Source organism: Pagrus pagrus (genome assembly GCF_965226575.1).
Source record: "Pagrus pagrus genome assembly, chromosome: 17".
Taxonomy (NCBI): Eukaryota; Metazoa; Chordata; class Actinopteri; order Spariformes; family Sparidae; genus Pagrus; species Pagrus pagrus.
In genome coordinates, this window is record NC_140201.1 from 8,091,094 (window position 1) to 8,109,529 (window position 18,436).

The following is an 18,436-nucleotide window of genomic DNA, read 5'->3' on the forward strand; positions in this document are numbered from 1 at the left end:
TGCAAGCCATTTGCAGTTTATGTAGATTGGTAAATTTGGATGAGTAAGCACGCTGTAAATTACAGTAATAAATGCATTAGTCATGATTTATAGGTAGATGGTGTCACCAGTGGTAAAGTGATCATGGTGGATGTTTCAGTTGTGAAATGTGAGACACCACAGGTGAAAAACCTTAATTTCACAAGCCCATGGGCACATATGAGGAAAATAACTGATAGTGATTCCACATGTGATAATTTTGGTGGACTCACATGAAGGCATGATTGTTTTAAGGCATTTTTAAATTTGAAAACACAAATGTTTTTTTTTTAACACAGACTGCATGTTTACATTTTAAAAAGTCACATTCTCTTCTCTGACCGTCCATATGTTGCTTTAACTGCTCTCTCCTGTCCTGGCTATTTTTACGCAGATCGCCAGGTGAGGCGACCCAGAGCTCGATATAGACTCCGTGTGTGTCTGAAAGTAAAGGGGACGCTCGCCAGACAGGTGTCTAAGTCCCTTCCCAGAGTGGCGTGCGTGGATGACCTGCCCTACATCTGTACCTGTGAGTGGGTTAAGAGCACCAATCAGGGCCAGGCATGTATCTGTGCGTGAGAAAGAGGGAAAATGCATGTATTTCATTTTTTTAGTTTTACTTTTTCCTGATTAAATCAAAAATATTAAAGAAAAAAATGTGCTCATGTGTTTGTATAGGTTCTCTTATATGTGTGTGTGTGTGTGTGTGTGTGTGTGTGTGTGTGTGTGTGTGTGTGTGTGGCAGGGGTCTTAAGGGTCTTGGTTAAAGATGTTCTTCAGTGAGATGTAGGTCAAGGAGATACAGTGGCAGCAGATTGCTCATTAAGTGCCAAACCAAGCAAAAGTCTATGAGTGTGTTTTTCAGTGGCAACAGGCCAGCCATCTGCTCTCCCTTTATTCATTCATTAACATGTCTTCTTTGTGTGTGCGTGGACGTGTGTGTGTGTGTGTGTGTGTGTGTGTGTATGTGTCCAAGCATTCATCACAACAGCCCACTTGCTGGCCAAGTGTACAACGTCACTGATGTTGTTGTCCAAAACCAACAGTTGTGTGTCAGATGGCTCCGTCACATGACCACGGCGGCTTGCGATTGGCCGGGCCGTTGAGCTAAAAGAGCTTGGCGCAATCCAAGGCTCATGAGTTTCTTGGTGACAGTGTCAGAGCGAACACAGCCAGAGCGGATACCCAAAGGATCTAACTGAGAGGAATCCCTGAAAACTGAAGAAAGAAGAGAGAGTGCAAGGAGGAGAAAGGAGATTTTTAAAGAAAAGCAAATCGAGGGATGACATAGCCAAAGAAATGAGGATCCTACAGCTGAATGAATGTGTGAAAGTAAGTCATTTTTTTGTTTTTTTTTGTGCTCGCAAGGATAATGTTGGATGAATAAGAGACGATTAATTGGCACAGAATGAGCAGAAAAGGACAAGTTGACCGATTGGCCTCATAAGAAACGGCTGGTTAAACTGAATGGCGAGTGCTGGGATGATGGCCAAGAACAGTGTCAATGAACTTTGCTTCTTCATGAATGGAGCTGGCTGCTTGAATAATGAATGGCATTTTTAAATAGTGGGAGATAGTGAGTCTCAGAAAAAGCGTGGCAATTACAGCCCTAGATTTTGGAGGTTGCTGCTTTAGTAATGTTTGACTTGTACATAAATAAGTTTTCATGCTCAAGGTTGGGGTGAGCTGGCTCAGTTTGCAGTGGGTCACAAAAACAAACTTTAAAGTCAGGTTTCTCTCTTTCAAACAATATACTTTAAAGGGCCCATTTGTACAAAAGTTGATTTTTTGAATCTCACTCCCAACTAATCGAATACTGACGCTATGGGATTGTATGTCGGATCGGCTGCCATCCCGAAACCAAAGTCAGTACTTGACGAGCTGGGAAATCTTACAGACTGGACTTTAGCTCAAAAGTTAATGCGACACAAACTAACTTCTTCTCTCCTTTCCTTTCTCAGATCTTGAGCTTTAACCAGCGTACCTAAGAAAAGGGACCTTCCCAACCAAAACCAAAGTACTTTTATACCAAAGCAACCAAAACCAAACAGAAACGAACCAAACTGAAGCCAAGAAGCCCGAAAGCCTGAATCCATCGCTCACAGTTTATTCAACACTGTCAACATGAAGCTGGATAGCGCGCGGGGAGACATGAGTGGCTGGAGGGAGATGGACTTTGCCCTCAACTGCACCTACATCGTGCCGGACCAGGTGTCGGACCCCAGCTTCAGCCTGCCCAAAGCCATGACGTCCATCCCACGAAACCTCACCTTCGAATACGGCGCCGACAATGAGGTAAGATTGTTTATCTGTTGAGGTACAGAACGGAAAATTTAAACCAAACAAACTTTAATCGCGACTTTAAGCTGCTTGCATCGGCTGATGCCGTGTCTGAACCGTCAGTTTTGTCAGATTAAAGCTTTAGTGTTGACACCTCAACGTATTAATTCTGTTACATAACATTCTGTTGGGCCATCTGTATCGGGCTACTTGGGAACAAAAGATCTGCTGACTAATGGGTTCACCACATATACAGCAGAGTGTACCGCATGTGTGTGAGTGAATGTGGGCCAGTGCACACGAGGCCACCGGCAGCTTGAGGTCAGGGGCCTTTCTCATGTCTCCTGGCCACCTTAACTTCCATTATGTCACGCTCATGTATAAGCCATTGTGCAGCTTCGTCACACTTCACTTGTTGCAACTCATGCAGGCACTCGGGACGTAAACACACACTCCACTAGCTGATCTAATCACATCAACACTCTCGCCTCGCTTCTTTTTTACCACCATGCCCGGCCTCTTTATCACATACGTCCTCTCCCACTCAGGTGAGTCAGAAGAAGCAACACCCCTGGGCTATTTCCGTTCTGTCAAGTGACTGTTTGGCAGTAAGATCCGACGTGTGCCTGAGCATGTTACCCACTTTAAAGCAGTGCAATCACGTCGCCGGGGAAGGTTTCAATAAGGGGTATTTGTTCTGCAACTTAAGAGAGAGTCCCCATCTTGAAAGGAAGACAGAGAGAGAAAGATGTCACACTTCTTCTGTAGTCGCTCTTAACACGCAGCACTGCGGTCGGCTTCGTCGGCCCCTTCCTCTTTCTGGCAACACTTTCTGTCGTCGTTCCTCTTCCCTGGCTCTCACACTCTCATCTCTTCCCTTCTGTATGTGCAGCGTTTGAGAGAAAAGCATGCAAACTAAAGCGATAAAATCTCTTCAAGAGCTAATTTCGATCCCCCAAGACCTTGTTTACCGGCCCAACGCGTCTTACAAAAAGCTTCACACGCACTCACAGCGTGGTTTTACCGTTTGCTCGTGCTCACATGCCGTCAGTCCCAGCTGATCAATCAACGCACTCATGACAAGGTAATTATATCTGACATCCACATGTGATAAGTGAGTCAAAACACATCAGATAAGAAATGAAACATGAAAACGAGGCACGAGCGCGCACTCACATGCTTGCCAGTAATCTGCATTGCTTCAAGCGGGCCCTTGTCCACTGAGTGGTTTCCCTTCCTAAAGATGGTGTCATGTGAATCTTTCTCTCCTTGCCCTGTCGTAGACGGGAAATTCATTTCCTGCGATGATCATAAAACACAGCCGCTCCTTTGTGTGGGTTTGTTGGACGGTGTGCACGCTTGTGTCATCCTAAATGTAAGGCATAGGTCATGCGGTTAACAGGAAGGCTCAGAGGGAAGGGGATTTTTTTTTTTTGATACTCAGGTGAGCGTATGATACACTTGTTTCTTTCTGATAGATGAGAGGAATTGAGACTCTGGATGAAAACTTTCAGAACGGAGTCATTGGTCATGCACACTTTGACATTCAGGACAATTGTCAGGCCCAGTTATCTTTCTATTCCACCTTATCTAAACTTCCTTTTCCTCGCATTTTTGCTCCGAAGCGTGCCAGGAAACACGACGAAGGGTGGAGGGGGCACGTGGCAGATGGGGCGTCAGCAACGGGTGCCAGCGAGCCGAGAGAGAGGCAACGGAGGGGATGGATGGGGAGGGAGGAGCTGGGGAGAGGATGGTGTGGTTGTGTGTGTGTGTGCATGGGGGGGGGATTTAGGTTAAAACCAGATGATTAACTTTCGTTGGGGACAGGCAGCCGGCCAAGCATCAGGCTTCAACCTGGCGGCCGCACAAGCTATTTCGAGAGGGTTAAGAAAAGACGAGGGATTGGGGGAAAAGGAGGGCGTGCAGCAGTGTAACATAGCGTGGGTCCACTTAAGAACGCCCCAACCCTCTTTTCTTCCGTTCCTCAACACCCTTCCCTCCCCCTTCGAACTCCCCTCCCTCCCCCATCCTCCCAACCTGGCTGAACTGAGCGGTTACGCAGCGGCGGCGGCCACAGCGATTCGTTAGTCACGCAACGCCAGCGAAGCACAATGTCGCTGTCACACCGGCTCATCGCATCCAGGAATCACCTCACTTGCCTCGACGGCTGCTTGACACACACACACACACACACACACACACACACACACACACACACACACACACACACACTCCTGCCGCCCTCGATGACCTGTTGTTTCTAATTAACTGCTTTTACATAATTTAACGAGTCTTATCTTCACAGTGTGGTAAATAATCACAAGGTGTTCAGGTGTTTGGCTTTTTTTAAGGCTTGACCTTTACAAATAAAGGCCGGGAAAATCCTTCTGGGGGTCAGTTTGAATTACGATTCCTCAATGGCAGGAAGAAAGCGTGTGTTTATGTATGGGGGGTTGGGGAAGGAGGGTATTTAAGGATTGAACACAAAGCTCCTCAAGACACCGAGGCTGTGTGCCACAGACGCTGCTGCCTGATGGCGTGTGTGAGTGTTTGGGTGTGTTTGCGACCAGGGTCTGACCCCAAGCCTGTGCAATTTCTATGAAAGTGTGAATCACAGATCTATTCTGCATAACAAAGAAGACGCTTTCAGATCCTGTGTGTCCTCCCTGTAGACCTTCTACCTCTGAAGGGTTGGAAATGACTCAATAACGTACAGAACATGGCGGGTTTTGCTCTTACCACATCTTGACACAAAGGTTTCCCGCTCATCATACCGCTTTTGTCTGGACAAGTTTTAAAATACATGTTGGAGGCTGATTTCCACACCTATAGATCAAACATTTCGCAATCAGGGCGGTTAGGCTGTGGAGCAAGCAGTCCATACAGCAAAATGAGTCAGTGTTGCCTTTAAAACTGATTTGTGGTCTCAGAACCAAAAAGTGTAGCACTGTCTTCTGTGCATTTTAAGTGCAGCTTTCATGAAGCCCACAGGACATACAGCAGGTGACACTGCTTCCTCTCTCTCCGGTGTTTACGAGGACAGCAGGTCAGAGATCAGTGGAGTAGGTCAGAGAAAGTGTAATTCTCTTCATTCGCTTAACTTATTAGCTTCGAAAGTGTGTCACCTTGCGGGTTTTAACTTGGCTCTCGAGCTGTCTGGGTCAACGTGACGAAGCCACCACGACTGCAACTCAGGCAGAGAACCTGCCATACACAAACAATAGATAAAACACAAGCATTTAGCTATATTACACTTTAAAATGAGAGAACTATCAACCTTAAAGGTGCAATTTGTAAGATTTTTCAAATTCAAAAACGTGCTGACGTTAGATGGGAAATCTAACGATGTCTTTGGTCTGTGTTCCAGGTAACAGGCGTGTACAGCAAAGAATACATTCCTCAGGGGACTCGTTTCGGCCCACTGCAAGGAGATATCTACACCAAAGACAACGTCCCCAAACAGGCCAACAGGAAATACTTCTGGAGGGTAAGAGAAACACACACATACACACATGCAATCTATCTACACAAATGTACAATATACACAAACTCTATGCATGGTTAAACTTAGGAATCAACAAGGTAATCCAACTCAGCGTGACAAAGCTCAAATCTAAATTTAAGAAAATGGCAGCAACAGTTTCAGTCTTCCTCTATTATTCATGATTAAAAAAAACAAGGTCAGTTACTCAGAGACAGAAGTTTCACATCCAAGTCAACACGTAAGGAAACAAAACAATGCTTTCACACGGATCACTCTGGCGCACAGTGGTTTTGCTAAAAATTTCAGAGGAAGTTGGAGGAACACTGGTGGCACGTAACGGCGGACACAGTCGTCAGAGCCTTACCGGCATTTAGTCCTATGCAACATGTGTCACATACACAAAGGAAGGGACTATTGTTCAACACACACACTCAGACAATCCTTGTCTGCCACCCCCCCCACCCCCTTTTTATTCCTCGAGTCATGTTTCTTTTCTTTCTCTCTTGTCAAACTTGTGTCACTTAGGAAATTTTCCTATTCTGCTGAGTCAATTCCCAAATGGGCTTTTCGCTGCCATCCTGTGTATTTTCCTTCCGGTTTTATTTCCTGTAAAACCTGTGCAAGGGGGTGTTCCTGCCCCAGGGCAATAGTGAAAGTCTGACGTACTCCTGGAGAGATTATCATATCAATCACATGACACACAGGTATATGATTGTGTGTGTGAACGAGCTGCCAAAAAAGCCATGCCTGCATGCCTGTGTTTTCGGGCTGCCTGCCAGCACCTGTCTGGCAGGCAGCCCGACTCCCCGTCTCCCCCTTCACATTGTTTGTTGTTTCTTTCATAAGCCGACACTTTTTCACCGATCATAAATAAATGTGCCGCTGGCGTGCGTTCCATAAAAATAAACGAGAAGACAGAAACAATGATATTACTGAGAAGTGAGAAGAAGAGAGAAAACAAAAAGGAGAAGGAAAGAGGGAGAGTGAGAAAGGCCACGCCTCCTTCCTGACGCTAGATTAAAGTGCAAAGCACAGGCGTAAACACACACACACGCTCAAGAGTTCAACACCGAGGACACACAGAGCAGAGCCGTAGGAGCAAAATATACTGACTGATAGCTGAAGAAGGGAAAGGATATTTAACTGTACATGGCAGAGGTGATTATTCACACTTTTATCTGACATTCTCTAGTTTTTTTAATAGTTTTAAAGTTTGTTCTGATGATGTATTCTTGATTTATTTCCATTTTTTTTATTGATTGCTTTGATTTTATGTTTCAATCAGCTTTGTGTGTCTTGAATTGTATTTTAAAAATTAAGAATTTGAGCATCACATGCTGCAATGTCCCAACAGGTGGTAAAAATTGAACTATACCAATGAATTTTGACAATTAGCAAACACAAATCAAGAGTTTCTGTATAGCTGTTTTAATCCACATCTTCTCTCTCTTCATCTCCTCCACCACCAGATTTACAGTGGCGGCCAGCTTCAAAACTTCATTGATGGCTATGACGTCAACAGGAGCAACTGGATGCGTTATGTCAACCCGGCCCGCTCCCTGGCAGAGCAGAACCTGGTGGCGTGCCAGAACAACCGGGACATCTACTTCTACACCATCCGCCCGGTGGAGCCCAACCAGGAGCTGCTGGTGTGGTACAGCCAGGAGTTCGCCCAGAGGCTCTGCAGCCAGCAGCAGGCCGACATCAAGCAGAGTGAGTGCGGCAGGAGCAGAAGCTCCAGTTAAAAATAGACTCGCTCATATCTTGTTGCTGTGTATGCACATTTTAGTTGCTTTTGTTTTTAATGTCATGGAAGTTGATGGAGGTACTTTTTTCTGATCACCTACAACCAAAATAACCAACTCCATCACCTTGTGACCTTGTAAGAATCGCCTCCAAGTATAAGTTAGCGAGGGGAAATTACACGCAAAGATTTTAGCTATTTTCATAGCAGATCTGATAAAAACGACTGATTTTGATCTGCTGTGATTGAACACGTAGCACAAAGTCTGCGTCAGGACGAGGATCGCTTTTATCGGCAAAAATTCTTTCACTTCAAAAGCGAAAACAAAGGACACAGTTTTCCCTTCCTGTGAAAAACGCTTGATGTTATCTTTGACAGAAAAGATAGTTGATAGTTGGCTTGATGTTATTTCCTTCTGTCTGGCACCCCGCGGAGAGCCAAAGATTTATCTAAGGCCATGGAGGATGCACAAATCTCAGTGGTAGATGTGGTAAATGACGTGGGAGTTTGAAGGAGAGAGGAGAAATGGAAGGGGAATAATGGCCGGTCAAAGTACCTACGTGAGTCATTTGTTTTCAGCTATTAGTAGAACTGCAAGTCATACCCTCATCATCTTGAACGGTGAGGGTAAAATGACTCACACCAACTGGATACACCAGCTGCGTCGCCATTCAGCTCGGTGACTAACGCAAGGCGGTATCATTACATTGTTTTATGCGCTCGAGGGTTTTAAAAGCATTCGCCTTTCCTTTTCTGTAAAAGTCCAGGAGCGGTCATTGTTTGTCTTACGGGTTTGACTTTCTGTTATTCCGTGAAGGCGATCCAGTTCGGCGGCTTAGGCACTGGGGTGGCAGCACTTGAATTCACAAACCCAGAAGATATTATGAATGCATTTGGGCTTTACAAATACATGATTGTGCACCTGTAATAATCTAGAAAACATAAGAATGACGGTTCGAGTCCCTGCAAACGAATTCTTGTTTCAAGCTAAAGAAGAAAGGAAACCAGTGGCTGCATCTAAGATCACATTTAAATATGTAAAACACTTGGTTAGGACAATCCTTAATGGGGATTTAAACACACAAAATGTAAAACAAGACGCAAAATGAAAGAGGAAAGTAGCGTGAGAGATGTTGAAGAAAATCTACCTATGTGACTCAGGCATGAGATAATGTTTTAGTCGCCTTATGTTTAGCCTCGATCATCAACTTCCTTCCTCACTCTCTCCCGGACGTTATAGCAACAGGTGACCAAATTAAAGTTACCGAGAATAAACTCGGTATTTCTCCGAGTTTGAACATTGTTTGAAACATTTATTAAATATATGACACAAGAAAGGTCTTTTTGTGCAGTGGCATAATGTGTCTTCAAAGTTAGAACCAATAGTATAAAATAGGTTAAACCATCTAAAAACAGCGGTACAGCCCTTTAAAAAGGACTTTCACATGCTGAACACAGAAACTTTCTCACAAACAGAAAGAAAAGGAAAAAAAAAAAAAAAGGAAGAGGTGGTTCACATATTCTTGTGGCCGGTAAGACAGTGATACCCAGAAAAGGTTGCACAAATGAAACTCAGAATCTTCTACAGCCATCCTACAGCGCATACATGACATGACACATGGACTCCCACACGCTTTATCACCAGCCTACTCTCCAACACCAAACAGAAACCTTCATTATATGGTTTACTCGTCAAATCAAAACTGAAACTACTATCATTTACCATAAGAGGGAGTGCCTTCCGTGGGCGGATGTGTGATGCGTATGTGAGGCATCTTGACTTGAATTTGGGAATTGATTAGATATTGAAGTGAGATCTTTTCTCTATGTGCTGCCATTATTTAAAGTCATCTAGCTCTTTGAAAATACTTATATTCATATTTTATTTTACTTTCTCGCAGAATACACGAGTTCTGATGAAGACCATGAGCCAGAGTACACCAAACAGCACCTACCTCAGCAGACGTGGCTCAAGGAGCGAACAAAAGAAGAGGTAAAAGAAGAGAGAGATGAAGATTGCGAGGAGAAGATAGACGTGGAGATTCTGGAGAGAGACACTCCGCCTGACACGCCTGACGACCAGGTCATGGACTTCAGCAAAAAGGTTGAGAAGGAGGAGAACAGCGACAGAGATCCAGAAGGGCGGGGGATCATTCCTTCACCTCAGCCCGAGCACAGAGAGCCCGGCCTGGGCTTGAATCACCCATACCTGCACCATCCCGAACTCCAGTCCCAGCACAGAAATCTCCCTCTACACCTCCACGGCCTCTACGGCCACAGGGAGGGTCTTGTTTCATCTTACCCCCTTTACCCTCAATCCAGACCCCTCCAGCCTGCTTACCAGCTCCTTCCTCCCTACGCCCCACACTATCCCCGCCTCCTCCTCCCCTCGTACTCCCCTCCCTTCCCTGGGATGCTGCCTTCAAGGGGATCCCTCCGCTACAGCAACTACCTGGGCACAGACGGACTCCCATATCCACCCATCGGCCAGCCCAACCTACTCCCGGTCTCCCTCCCCTACCCTCCGTCCCAGCAAGGGGGTTTGAAAGAACTCACACCGAATGTGTCGCCACCGCGAGGTGCCCCAGCCACCCCGGAGCTCTCCCCCCTCCCCAAGCCCAGCAGTCAGCATCAGTCCCCCGAGCAGTCGCCCTCTGCTTGCGAGGAAGCCATGAATCTCAGCCTGGCTACGACCAAAAGCAGCACGGCGCCGCGCAACGGCCCTGGCCACAAATCCCTGCCCTACCCACTGAAGAAGCAGAACGGGAAGATCAAATATGAATGTAACATCTGCTCCAAGACGTTCGGACAGCTGTCAAACCTCAAGGTAACAGCTTCAATCCCTCTATCTTGTTATCATGACTTGACTTAAAACCAAAAAAAATGTGTAATTTTACACCGGTGCTCACGACTGTTTTTTTGTATGATCGTAGGTCCATCTCCGAGTGCACAGTGGCGAGAGACCGTTCCAGTGTAACCTGTGTAAAAAGAGCTTCACTCAGCTGGCCCACCTCCAGAAACACCACCTGGTCCACACGGGGGAAAAGCCACATGAATGTCAGGTATGTCGAAAATCATGACCTCTGTGCGAGCTCCTTTTCTGATCTCACAATGACGTTGATTTAAAATCGAGAGTGTGACTGTACAAACAACACGCACACATTCCTCTCCGGTAACTCAGTCAAGTGTGATTTTCAATGAGCCACGACCTACCTTTTTTTCATAACAGCATCTTATGCTCTTGTTTGCTAGTGTGACTTTGTGGGTGTGAGTGTCCGGAGAATAGAAACTAGTCTTACAAAGAAAGAAAACTAGAACTGGAATAACATGGTCAACCCACTATTAATGACAAAAATAATGACATAAGTTCTTCCAGACAAACAATAAAACTTTTCTAAGGTGTTAGTAATCAGTCATGTCAACGCTGCTCACCGAAACCTTTCCTTTCATGCCTTCTAGGTGTGTCACAAACGCTTCAGTAGCACCAGCAACTTGAAAACACACCTGCGCCTCCACTCCGGGGAAAAACCATACCAGTGCAAGCTGTGCGGCACCAAGTTCACCCAGTACATCCACCTGAAGCTGCACCGCCGCCTCCACAGCACCCGCGATCGCCCCTACCGCTGCCAGCTCTGCGCTCAGGCCTTCTTCCACCGCTTCTCCCTCCGCATCCACCAGCGCAGCTGCTGCCTCGCCAACTCCAACGCCCCCGTCAACACGCACATGAAAGAGATGGTGGAGCGGTTCGACGCCAGCCAAGAGGCCGACACGCTCACGGAGACGGCGTCGGCGCCGCAGGTGGAGGAGGCGGTGGAACGCTGGTTGGCTCGTGCCTTGGAAGGCGAGGGGAAGGAGGACCAGAAGGAGGCCACCATACTGCTGAAAGCTCTGACGGCGGCGATTAACGCACCATCGATGCCCATGGCCCAATCAGCTACATCGCACCACAGCTCTCCGCTCGCCTATCAGGAGAGGGCCAGTGTTGTTCATCTCCACAAACGGCCGACAGTGAAAACAGAAGGACAGTGAGGGGTGGGGAAACAAGGACATACAGCATACCATCAACCAAGAAAAGAGATGTCGCCAAATAAAACTCCCGATATTGTCCTTGAAGGGCATAACGGGAGATATAAACTTCCACAATCCAATGAGCGCAGCACCAAAAGAAGAGCATTCCAAAGACTGAGGGTATTCAGTGATTGTACTTCCTCCCGAATGTCAGTTTCAAATATGAAATCAGGGAGGATGTTGTTAAGCTGTGAATTATTTAAAACTCTTTTCACTCAGGTAGAGAAGTGTTTGCTTTTTGTGCTTTAACTTATTACCTTTTTTTAAAAAAATTTGATTTGTTTATATTTATTTAGTTGTGTGATAGTTTCTGCTAGTGTCTTTTTCATGTGTGCTGGCATTTCCAAGGAGATTTGATCTTTTAGGAAAACCACAAATGGACTCAGGAACAATATGCGGTCGAGTCTTCTCTTGTTATGTTGTGTTTTACTTTTGTCTGACAGTGCGTTTGAGCACTTGGGTGCATGTGTGTTTTTACATGAACGACAGGGCACAGTGACAGCACAAACCACCTTCCTGCTCCTCGACTGTTTGCACCTATTTTATTTATTTATGATAATACAAAAGGGAAAGAAATCAGGTATCTTGAAACTGTGTGTTAATAAGCAATTGCCAAAATCATAATCAAAGAACATGAATGTGTAGCACCGTTTTTTGGATCATTATTCAACTCAAAGGGAGAAAAGAGGGTCGGACAGAGCATTATTCACCTTTTTTCTTGATTATCCGGCAACTACTCACAGCTAATTTACAAAGACACACTATGCTGAACATAACCAAATGCCATGAAAAGAAACAAATAGACAAGATCCACTGAAAAATAGCTCTTATTCTCCTGCAACGTTTTTATGTTGACATTTAATGCTGGTTAACTCGCTTGATCGCTGTGTAGCTTTTTACTGGGTTCAAATGTTTCTGATATTTCATTGTCAACAAAGCTTTACTGTAAATGTTAACCTAAGCTTCATCCAAATCGTCATCCAGACATCGGTACCTCATATTCAGCATTGGACAGCAAAACCAAGCAACGCAGAAGCACAATTTTGCAACACTGTTTATACTTTGGTCACATAGCACTGGAATGAAAAATGCAACTTGATCTGTGTGCTTTTGGTGTTACCCAAAACCAGAGGACAATTTGTTCTTGCAAATTTGACTCCTGAGCCAGTAATGTTCCTTCTTTTATCATTTTGTAGTTCTATTTTCTTATGTACAATATGTTTGTCTATGTAGTTTATTTTTGGAAACAGGTTATGAGATGTTAAGAATTTATATGTGAGAGACTATTTTGACGGTGACTTTTATATTTACATGATGTAGCATATTAAAGATATTGTTTCTATACATCTACTGTTCTGCGTGTGTTTTTTTAATGCTGATTTGTGGAACGACAGCAGAAAATAAATCATTTCTGCAATCCCATGTTAAAAGAAGCATTGCATGACTTTTTTGGCAGTGCACAAATGTCCCTCCAGTGGTGTGTTCAGACAAAACACAATGCAAATTTGATTGATAAACAGGAGTGAAGGGAGATCCACTTTTTAACCCCAAAAGTTAATAAAAATGTTGTTCAAGCTCTCCTCCTGTCTGTAAATGGCTCCAGAGCATAATCCAATGTAAAATCCTTGGCGCTCCTCAGCAAAGCGTTTGGGACACAAGCACATTTTTCGCTTAAAGTTCAATATTTTCAACAGTGCAAATAAACGAAAATTCGTTCCAGTATTGCATAATTTACTTGTCTTCTTATACTGTCACAAATCCCTGTTAAAAAATATTCTATTTTAAATATTTTAAACTCAGAAATATTTATTTTTTCCATAATTAAACAAACAAGCTGTTCTCAGAGGAAAATTAGAACAGAACACTGTTTGAAGCTAGAAAGGTGGCAGGGTCCGCCACATATAAACAAAGTTAGACAGTATGAAATTGTGTTTTCCTTTAAGGTCAGTTTGTTTATTCAGTTTAGTTTGATTAGACATTAAAAAAAAGATCGTTCTCTTCTGATTAATATGTCTTCCACAAAACTACATAGTGCTCCTTTAAAGGTAGGTTTAAAACCTGAGTCTATGACTCTGCTTTTCTCAAGACAACAACAGTGTCGTGCATTTACGGGCACAGCGGGCACACCTGAACAAACCTGAAATACGATTGCAAATGGATCGTCTTTGTTCCATTGCAGTGAGGCACACTTTCAATCAACAAACTTAATAGCAAAGTTACTGTAAGCATGGTTTGCTCTTTACCGTAATCCCCTCAGTCTATCTGCCTCTGTCTCTCAACCACTTTCTTTTCCTTTTTGCTGCGCAATGACTCTTCATTCTATAGTATTTCCTCTTGTGATCTCTGCTGTGGGGGATAACCCCACAGAACACTGTACTGTACATTAGCTGTAAGCTAATGCTAGCTAAGCTGTCAGTTCAGCCTGTCAGCTGAATCCAGCACTCACCATCGACCCCCAGTTCTCTATCCTCTGCACCTTCAAGCTCCAGTTAGTTGCAGTCATCTTTACAGTACATAAACACCCGACAACAGAGCTCACCTCCACGGATGGATGCTGCTGTCAGATTGATAAACAGGAGTGAAGAGAGATCCACTTTTTAACTCCAAAAGTTAATAAAAATGATGTTCAAGCTCTCCTCTTCCACCATGCTCTGAGATGAAGAAAAAAGATGTTGTTGTTAAGGTTAGGATTAGGGTTAGAGATCTTTGTTGTCATGGTGGTAAAGGTACTAACCTTAAAGCAGCAATTCGTAAGATATGGCCATAGATTTCGTTAAAACATTAAAATAATTAACTCCATTTTTCACCCAGAATGTGAAGAAACAACAGTGTTGATGTTATGTCAAACATGTCTGCGTATTGTGTTGCATAGACGTCTCCTGAAGTTAGCATGCTAACCAGCTAGCCCCGGCCCGTCCTGTCTCGTAACACCACTTTAAACTGGCAAAAGGCAATGGTCTGTCAGGCCTGTTCGGCCAGCTGTTAGCGTATTAAATGAACAAAATACACAAAAAAATATCAAGAAATGAAATACTACACCTCCTGAATTCGAGTTCAACTCATCAATGCAGTGTCAGAGCTTATAGGTGGATGGTGGTTGGAAAGTGGGGCTTATGAAAGACTATTTGAACATCAGCAGCAGTGGCAGCAGTATCAGCAAGTGACGGTAAAGGTTGAGCTGTGTGGTAGCATGTGTGGTCTTGAATACAGTACATGTTGCAATGGGAGTGAGGCAGCAGTCTGCATGGACTAACAGGATTTACTTCATTTCATCCTTTGTCAGCTATTCGGTGTTCATGGACATTTCCTTCTCAAGTATTACTGTTCTTCCTCTTACAAAATTTCCAGTTTATGTAATGGTGCTACTGCAGGATTTTACAATTAGTATTAATGCTCGTTACCTGAAGTTTGGCCTCCGATAGTTTTAACAACAATATTTTTAATCAATATAATACTGCTACTACTCTAGCTTTGCTCCAACCTGTCAAACTGGCCCGTCTCCTTTCTAGCGAAATTACGTTTAATTGTTTTTATAATTATGTTGTGCTGAACAATCATTTGCCTGGTATGTTAAGTAGCATTTTCTCATTGTTTGAATTGAAAACATGTTTCACAGTTGCATAATACATTAGTTGTATAAAAGTAATTTAAAGCAGACAGGGCTGTGGAGGAACCTCCTATTTTAGTGACCCACTCTGTTGTGGAGCCCTCCAGGGGTCCATCCTAGGTCCCTTACTGTTGTCCACATCTTTGCAATTCACTGTTACAGTCACAACATCTCTAATCTTACACTTTGTGCACACTTTTGGCCAAGGTTAAAGTTTCCCATTGGTGGTCTCTTGTAAACAAACAAAAGTGATATTCATGTTCAGCCAAAACACACCAAAACACACTAGATCCATGTTTACTTGCAGTCTATTTTTCTCCACTTCCCAGTTTTGCATTGGCTCATTTGTTGGTTACCTCCGTCAGCTGTTGATGATCGTAATTGCGCAAAAACTAACGGCAGGATGTGAATGCTGCGACCCATGTACTTGCAAGCGTGCATGCGTATCTTTGTGCATGACGCAACAAATCAAGGAACCATCTGTAAAAACGAAGCTCCATAGCGCAACTCAAAAAAATCCACAGGATACATTTCGGTCTGTAACTTGACGGGGTCGTAAATGTTTACTTCATCTGAGACTCTTTACGATGATTAGGCCTTTCCTAAAGAGAGTCATACCTGCTGTCTTTCATTTAGAGATGGTTTAATTATATTCCACTTCACCCTTCTTGGTCTTCTTGGTTTTTATTTTTATTATCTGGTTGATTGATTTGGGACCTTTACAGATCATCATCATCATATCAAAGCAGCTAGAGATGCATGTGGACATTCTGGCAAAACTCTACAATGGCACTGTTATCGGGCTTGTTCATGGTAGACAGGAAGACAAAGCACAAGCCCTTTCACAATCTGCTTACTACCCCCTCTTGCTGGTAATAACCTCTAGGAAGTCCCACGCTACGTCCCCCCCTCCCGATTTCGTTCACTTTTCAAGCAATTTCCTAGAAAATACAGGAAATGAAAGTAGTCAGACCCGAATGAAACTCAGAAAAAGCACTGCTTACATCAAGACTCGTCTATTACAAAATCACTGAGTGTGAGGACACAGATACTCCTGTTTTGGCGTCTGACAGTGGTTACAGTAAGGGACGTTGCAGGTGTTGAGTACCTCATGTTTTGTTTTAGTTTCAGATCCTGAGTTAAAGTGGAGACATTAGTCTGAAAAAACAGATCGAATGTCAGAAATCTTGTCAACGTAACTGATTATTACCTCTAGAGCACAATTTTCTCTGACAAGATGATTAAAAATAGGTAGTTTAAAGGGGCACTGTGCAGTTTTGGAGAAGAAATTCAAACTCAGAATTTCCATATTCACAATATTAATGAGGTAGTAATACAAACTCAGAAATATATATTTTTTCCACAATTGAACAAACAAGCTGTTCTCAGAGGAAAATTAGGTCCCCAGAACACTGTTTGAAGCTAGAAAGGTGGCAGGGTCCACCACATATAAACAAAGTTAGACAGTATGAAATTGTGTTTTCCTTTAAGGTCAGTTTGTTTATTCAGTTTAGTTTGATTAGACATTAAAAAAAAAGATCGTTCTCTTCTGATTAATATGCCTTCCACAAAACTACATAGTGCTCCTTTAAAGGTAGGTTTAAAACCTGAATCTATGACTCTGCTTTTCTCAAGACAACAACAGTGTCGTGCATTTACGGGCACAGCGGGCACACCTGAACAAACCTGAAATACGATTGCAAATGGATCATCTTTGTTCCATTGCAGTTAGGCACACTTTCAATCAACAAACTTAATAGCAAAGTTACTGTAAGCATGGTTTGCTCTTTACCGTAATCCCCTCAGTCTATCTCTGTCTCTGCGTCTGTCTCTCAACCACTTTCCTTTTCTTTTTGCTGCGCAATGACTCTTCATTCTATAGTATTTCCTCTTGTGATCTCTGCTGTGGGGGATAACCCCACAGCAGACACCTACACGCTGCTGACCAGAATAAAAACACCTTTAATGTGCGCTGACAAACTGTAGCGGTAACAGGAAATCCTTCTCTTCTGGCAGTCTGCCAGCTGCACTACCAGCTGCACATTTACTCTATTTTGCAACTACGCTATCGAAGCAACAGTTAGAAAGAACATTTTCTGATCAAGAGAAGACAAAAACATAAGAAATGAAAATAACAAATGAAAACCAGTTTCTTTCACAGATCGGTAACCAGCCGAGTCCTCATCAAACTGCGAACAGCTTTTTATTCACCACATCCTGTGAAACATTAGGTCATTCACATGTACATGATGTTCATACAAGAATGAGTTGCATCAGCTCTGTGATCAGGTTTGTGCTCAAAACACACATTCTTACTGCAGATAAGCACAATGAAAACGTAAGAAATGTCTTGGTAATGTGTTAAATGGCTGCTACATCTGTCAAATCAGAAGCTGTCAGCAGTGTTAACTGGAACTGTAACATCACAACTTGTAACATAAATTCAAAAATAACACATTTTAAGATACTTAAAGATGGTTTAAACTTAACCGTCTATACTTTGTGAATGTAATTATGGCTTATTTTTTATATATTTACAGATATATTGTTTTGCTATAACCTACCAAGCATTATTTGGTCATTCAGCCTAATGTAATTTGAGTTTTATTCTGGTATCTTTGTTAACTGTAATTCAAGTCTTCTCAGTTTACATTGCCATTAAACATAATTGTAATCAGGTGTCAGGTCAGATGCGTTGGCTGTATCCAATTACAAACATATTAGAGAAGCTAACTTGTGCTTTGTCAGTTAGTTACATCTGGCAGTTACAATTCTATATGTAAGTAGATCTACTTTGTGATACATACCCAAATAAACACTTATAACTAGGCCTTGTTTGAACGTACAAACAGCGGGTACAACTGGTTACTACTGTTTAAACAGTATCAAACTCAAAAGCTGTTACAGTATACCAACCATGTGAGCAGGGCTGGACAAAATGAAAAGATTACACTGGGCAGAATGTTTTTTGGGTCCCCCTGAACACACACATATATATTTTTATATATATTTGGATTTCGGCATTCATATGCAATTGTTAGTCATATGTATATGAAAGGTATAGCTAACATTGTGCATTTTTTAAACATTGTTTAACATAGGTATGATTAGTTTTTTTATTGGTTTTCAGTTAAATGCCTAAAATAAGGTCAGTGGTCACCACGGGCTTAAGACTTTACAGAAGTTGTCGCGGATGTTAAACGTCATCACACCGAACAGGGAGACTCATCTACTC

General features: G+C 43.2%; 1 protein-coding gene across 2 annotated transcripts; it reads left to right on the forward strand.

Annotated features, from left to right (window-relative positions):
- Positions 1-1,195: 1,195 nt before the first annotated feature.
- prdm1b (PR domain containing 1b, with ZNF domain) lies at positions 1,196-12,940 on the forward strand. Of its 2 annotated transcripts, XM_084378806.1 has the most exons (7): positions 1,196-1,350; positions 1,980-2,313; positions 5,666-5,785; positions 7,252-7,495; positions 9,428-10,353; positions 10,460-10,588; positions 10,986-12,940. In XM_084378806.1, exons 2-7 carry the CDS (start codon positions 2,143-2,145, stop codon positions 11,553-11,555), a joined length of 2,160 nt encoding a protein of 719 aa, XP_084234932.1. In that variant the 5' UTR covers positions 1,196-1,350; positions 1,980-2,142; the 3' UTR covers positions 11,556-12,940. The 2 variants fall into 2 exon arrangements, with proteins under 2 accessions (XP_084234932.1, XP_084234933.1); XM_084378807.1 differs by lacking the exons at positions 1,196-1,350; positions 1,980-2,313; positions 5,666-5,785 and adding an exon at positions 6,851-6,940.
- Positions 12,941-18,436: the final 5,496 nt, after the last annotated feature.

What these genes read in the sequence shown, in the direction of transcription:
- prdm1b (XM_084378806.1), top strand. Translation starts at nt 2,143, where the DNA reads ATGAAGCTGGATAGCGCGCGGGGAGACATGAGTGGCTGGAGGGAGATG. An exon ending in GCAGGCCGACATCAAGCAGA is followed by an intron (nt 7,496 to 9,427) that starts GTGAGTGCGGCA and finishes ACTTTCTCGCAG; the next exon opens with AATACACGAGTTCTGATGAA. An exon ending in GACAGCTGTCAAACCTCAAG is followed by an intron (nt 10,354 to 10,459) that starts GTAACAGCTTCA and finishes GTATGATCGTAG; the next exon opens with GTCCATCTCCGAGTGCACAG.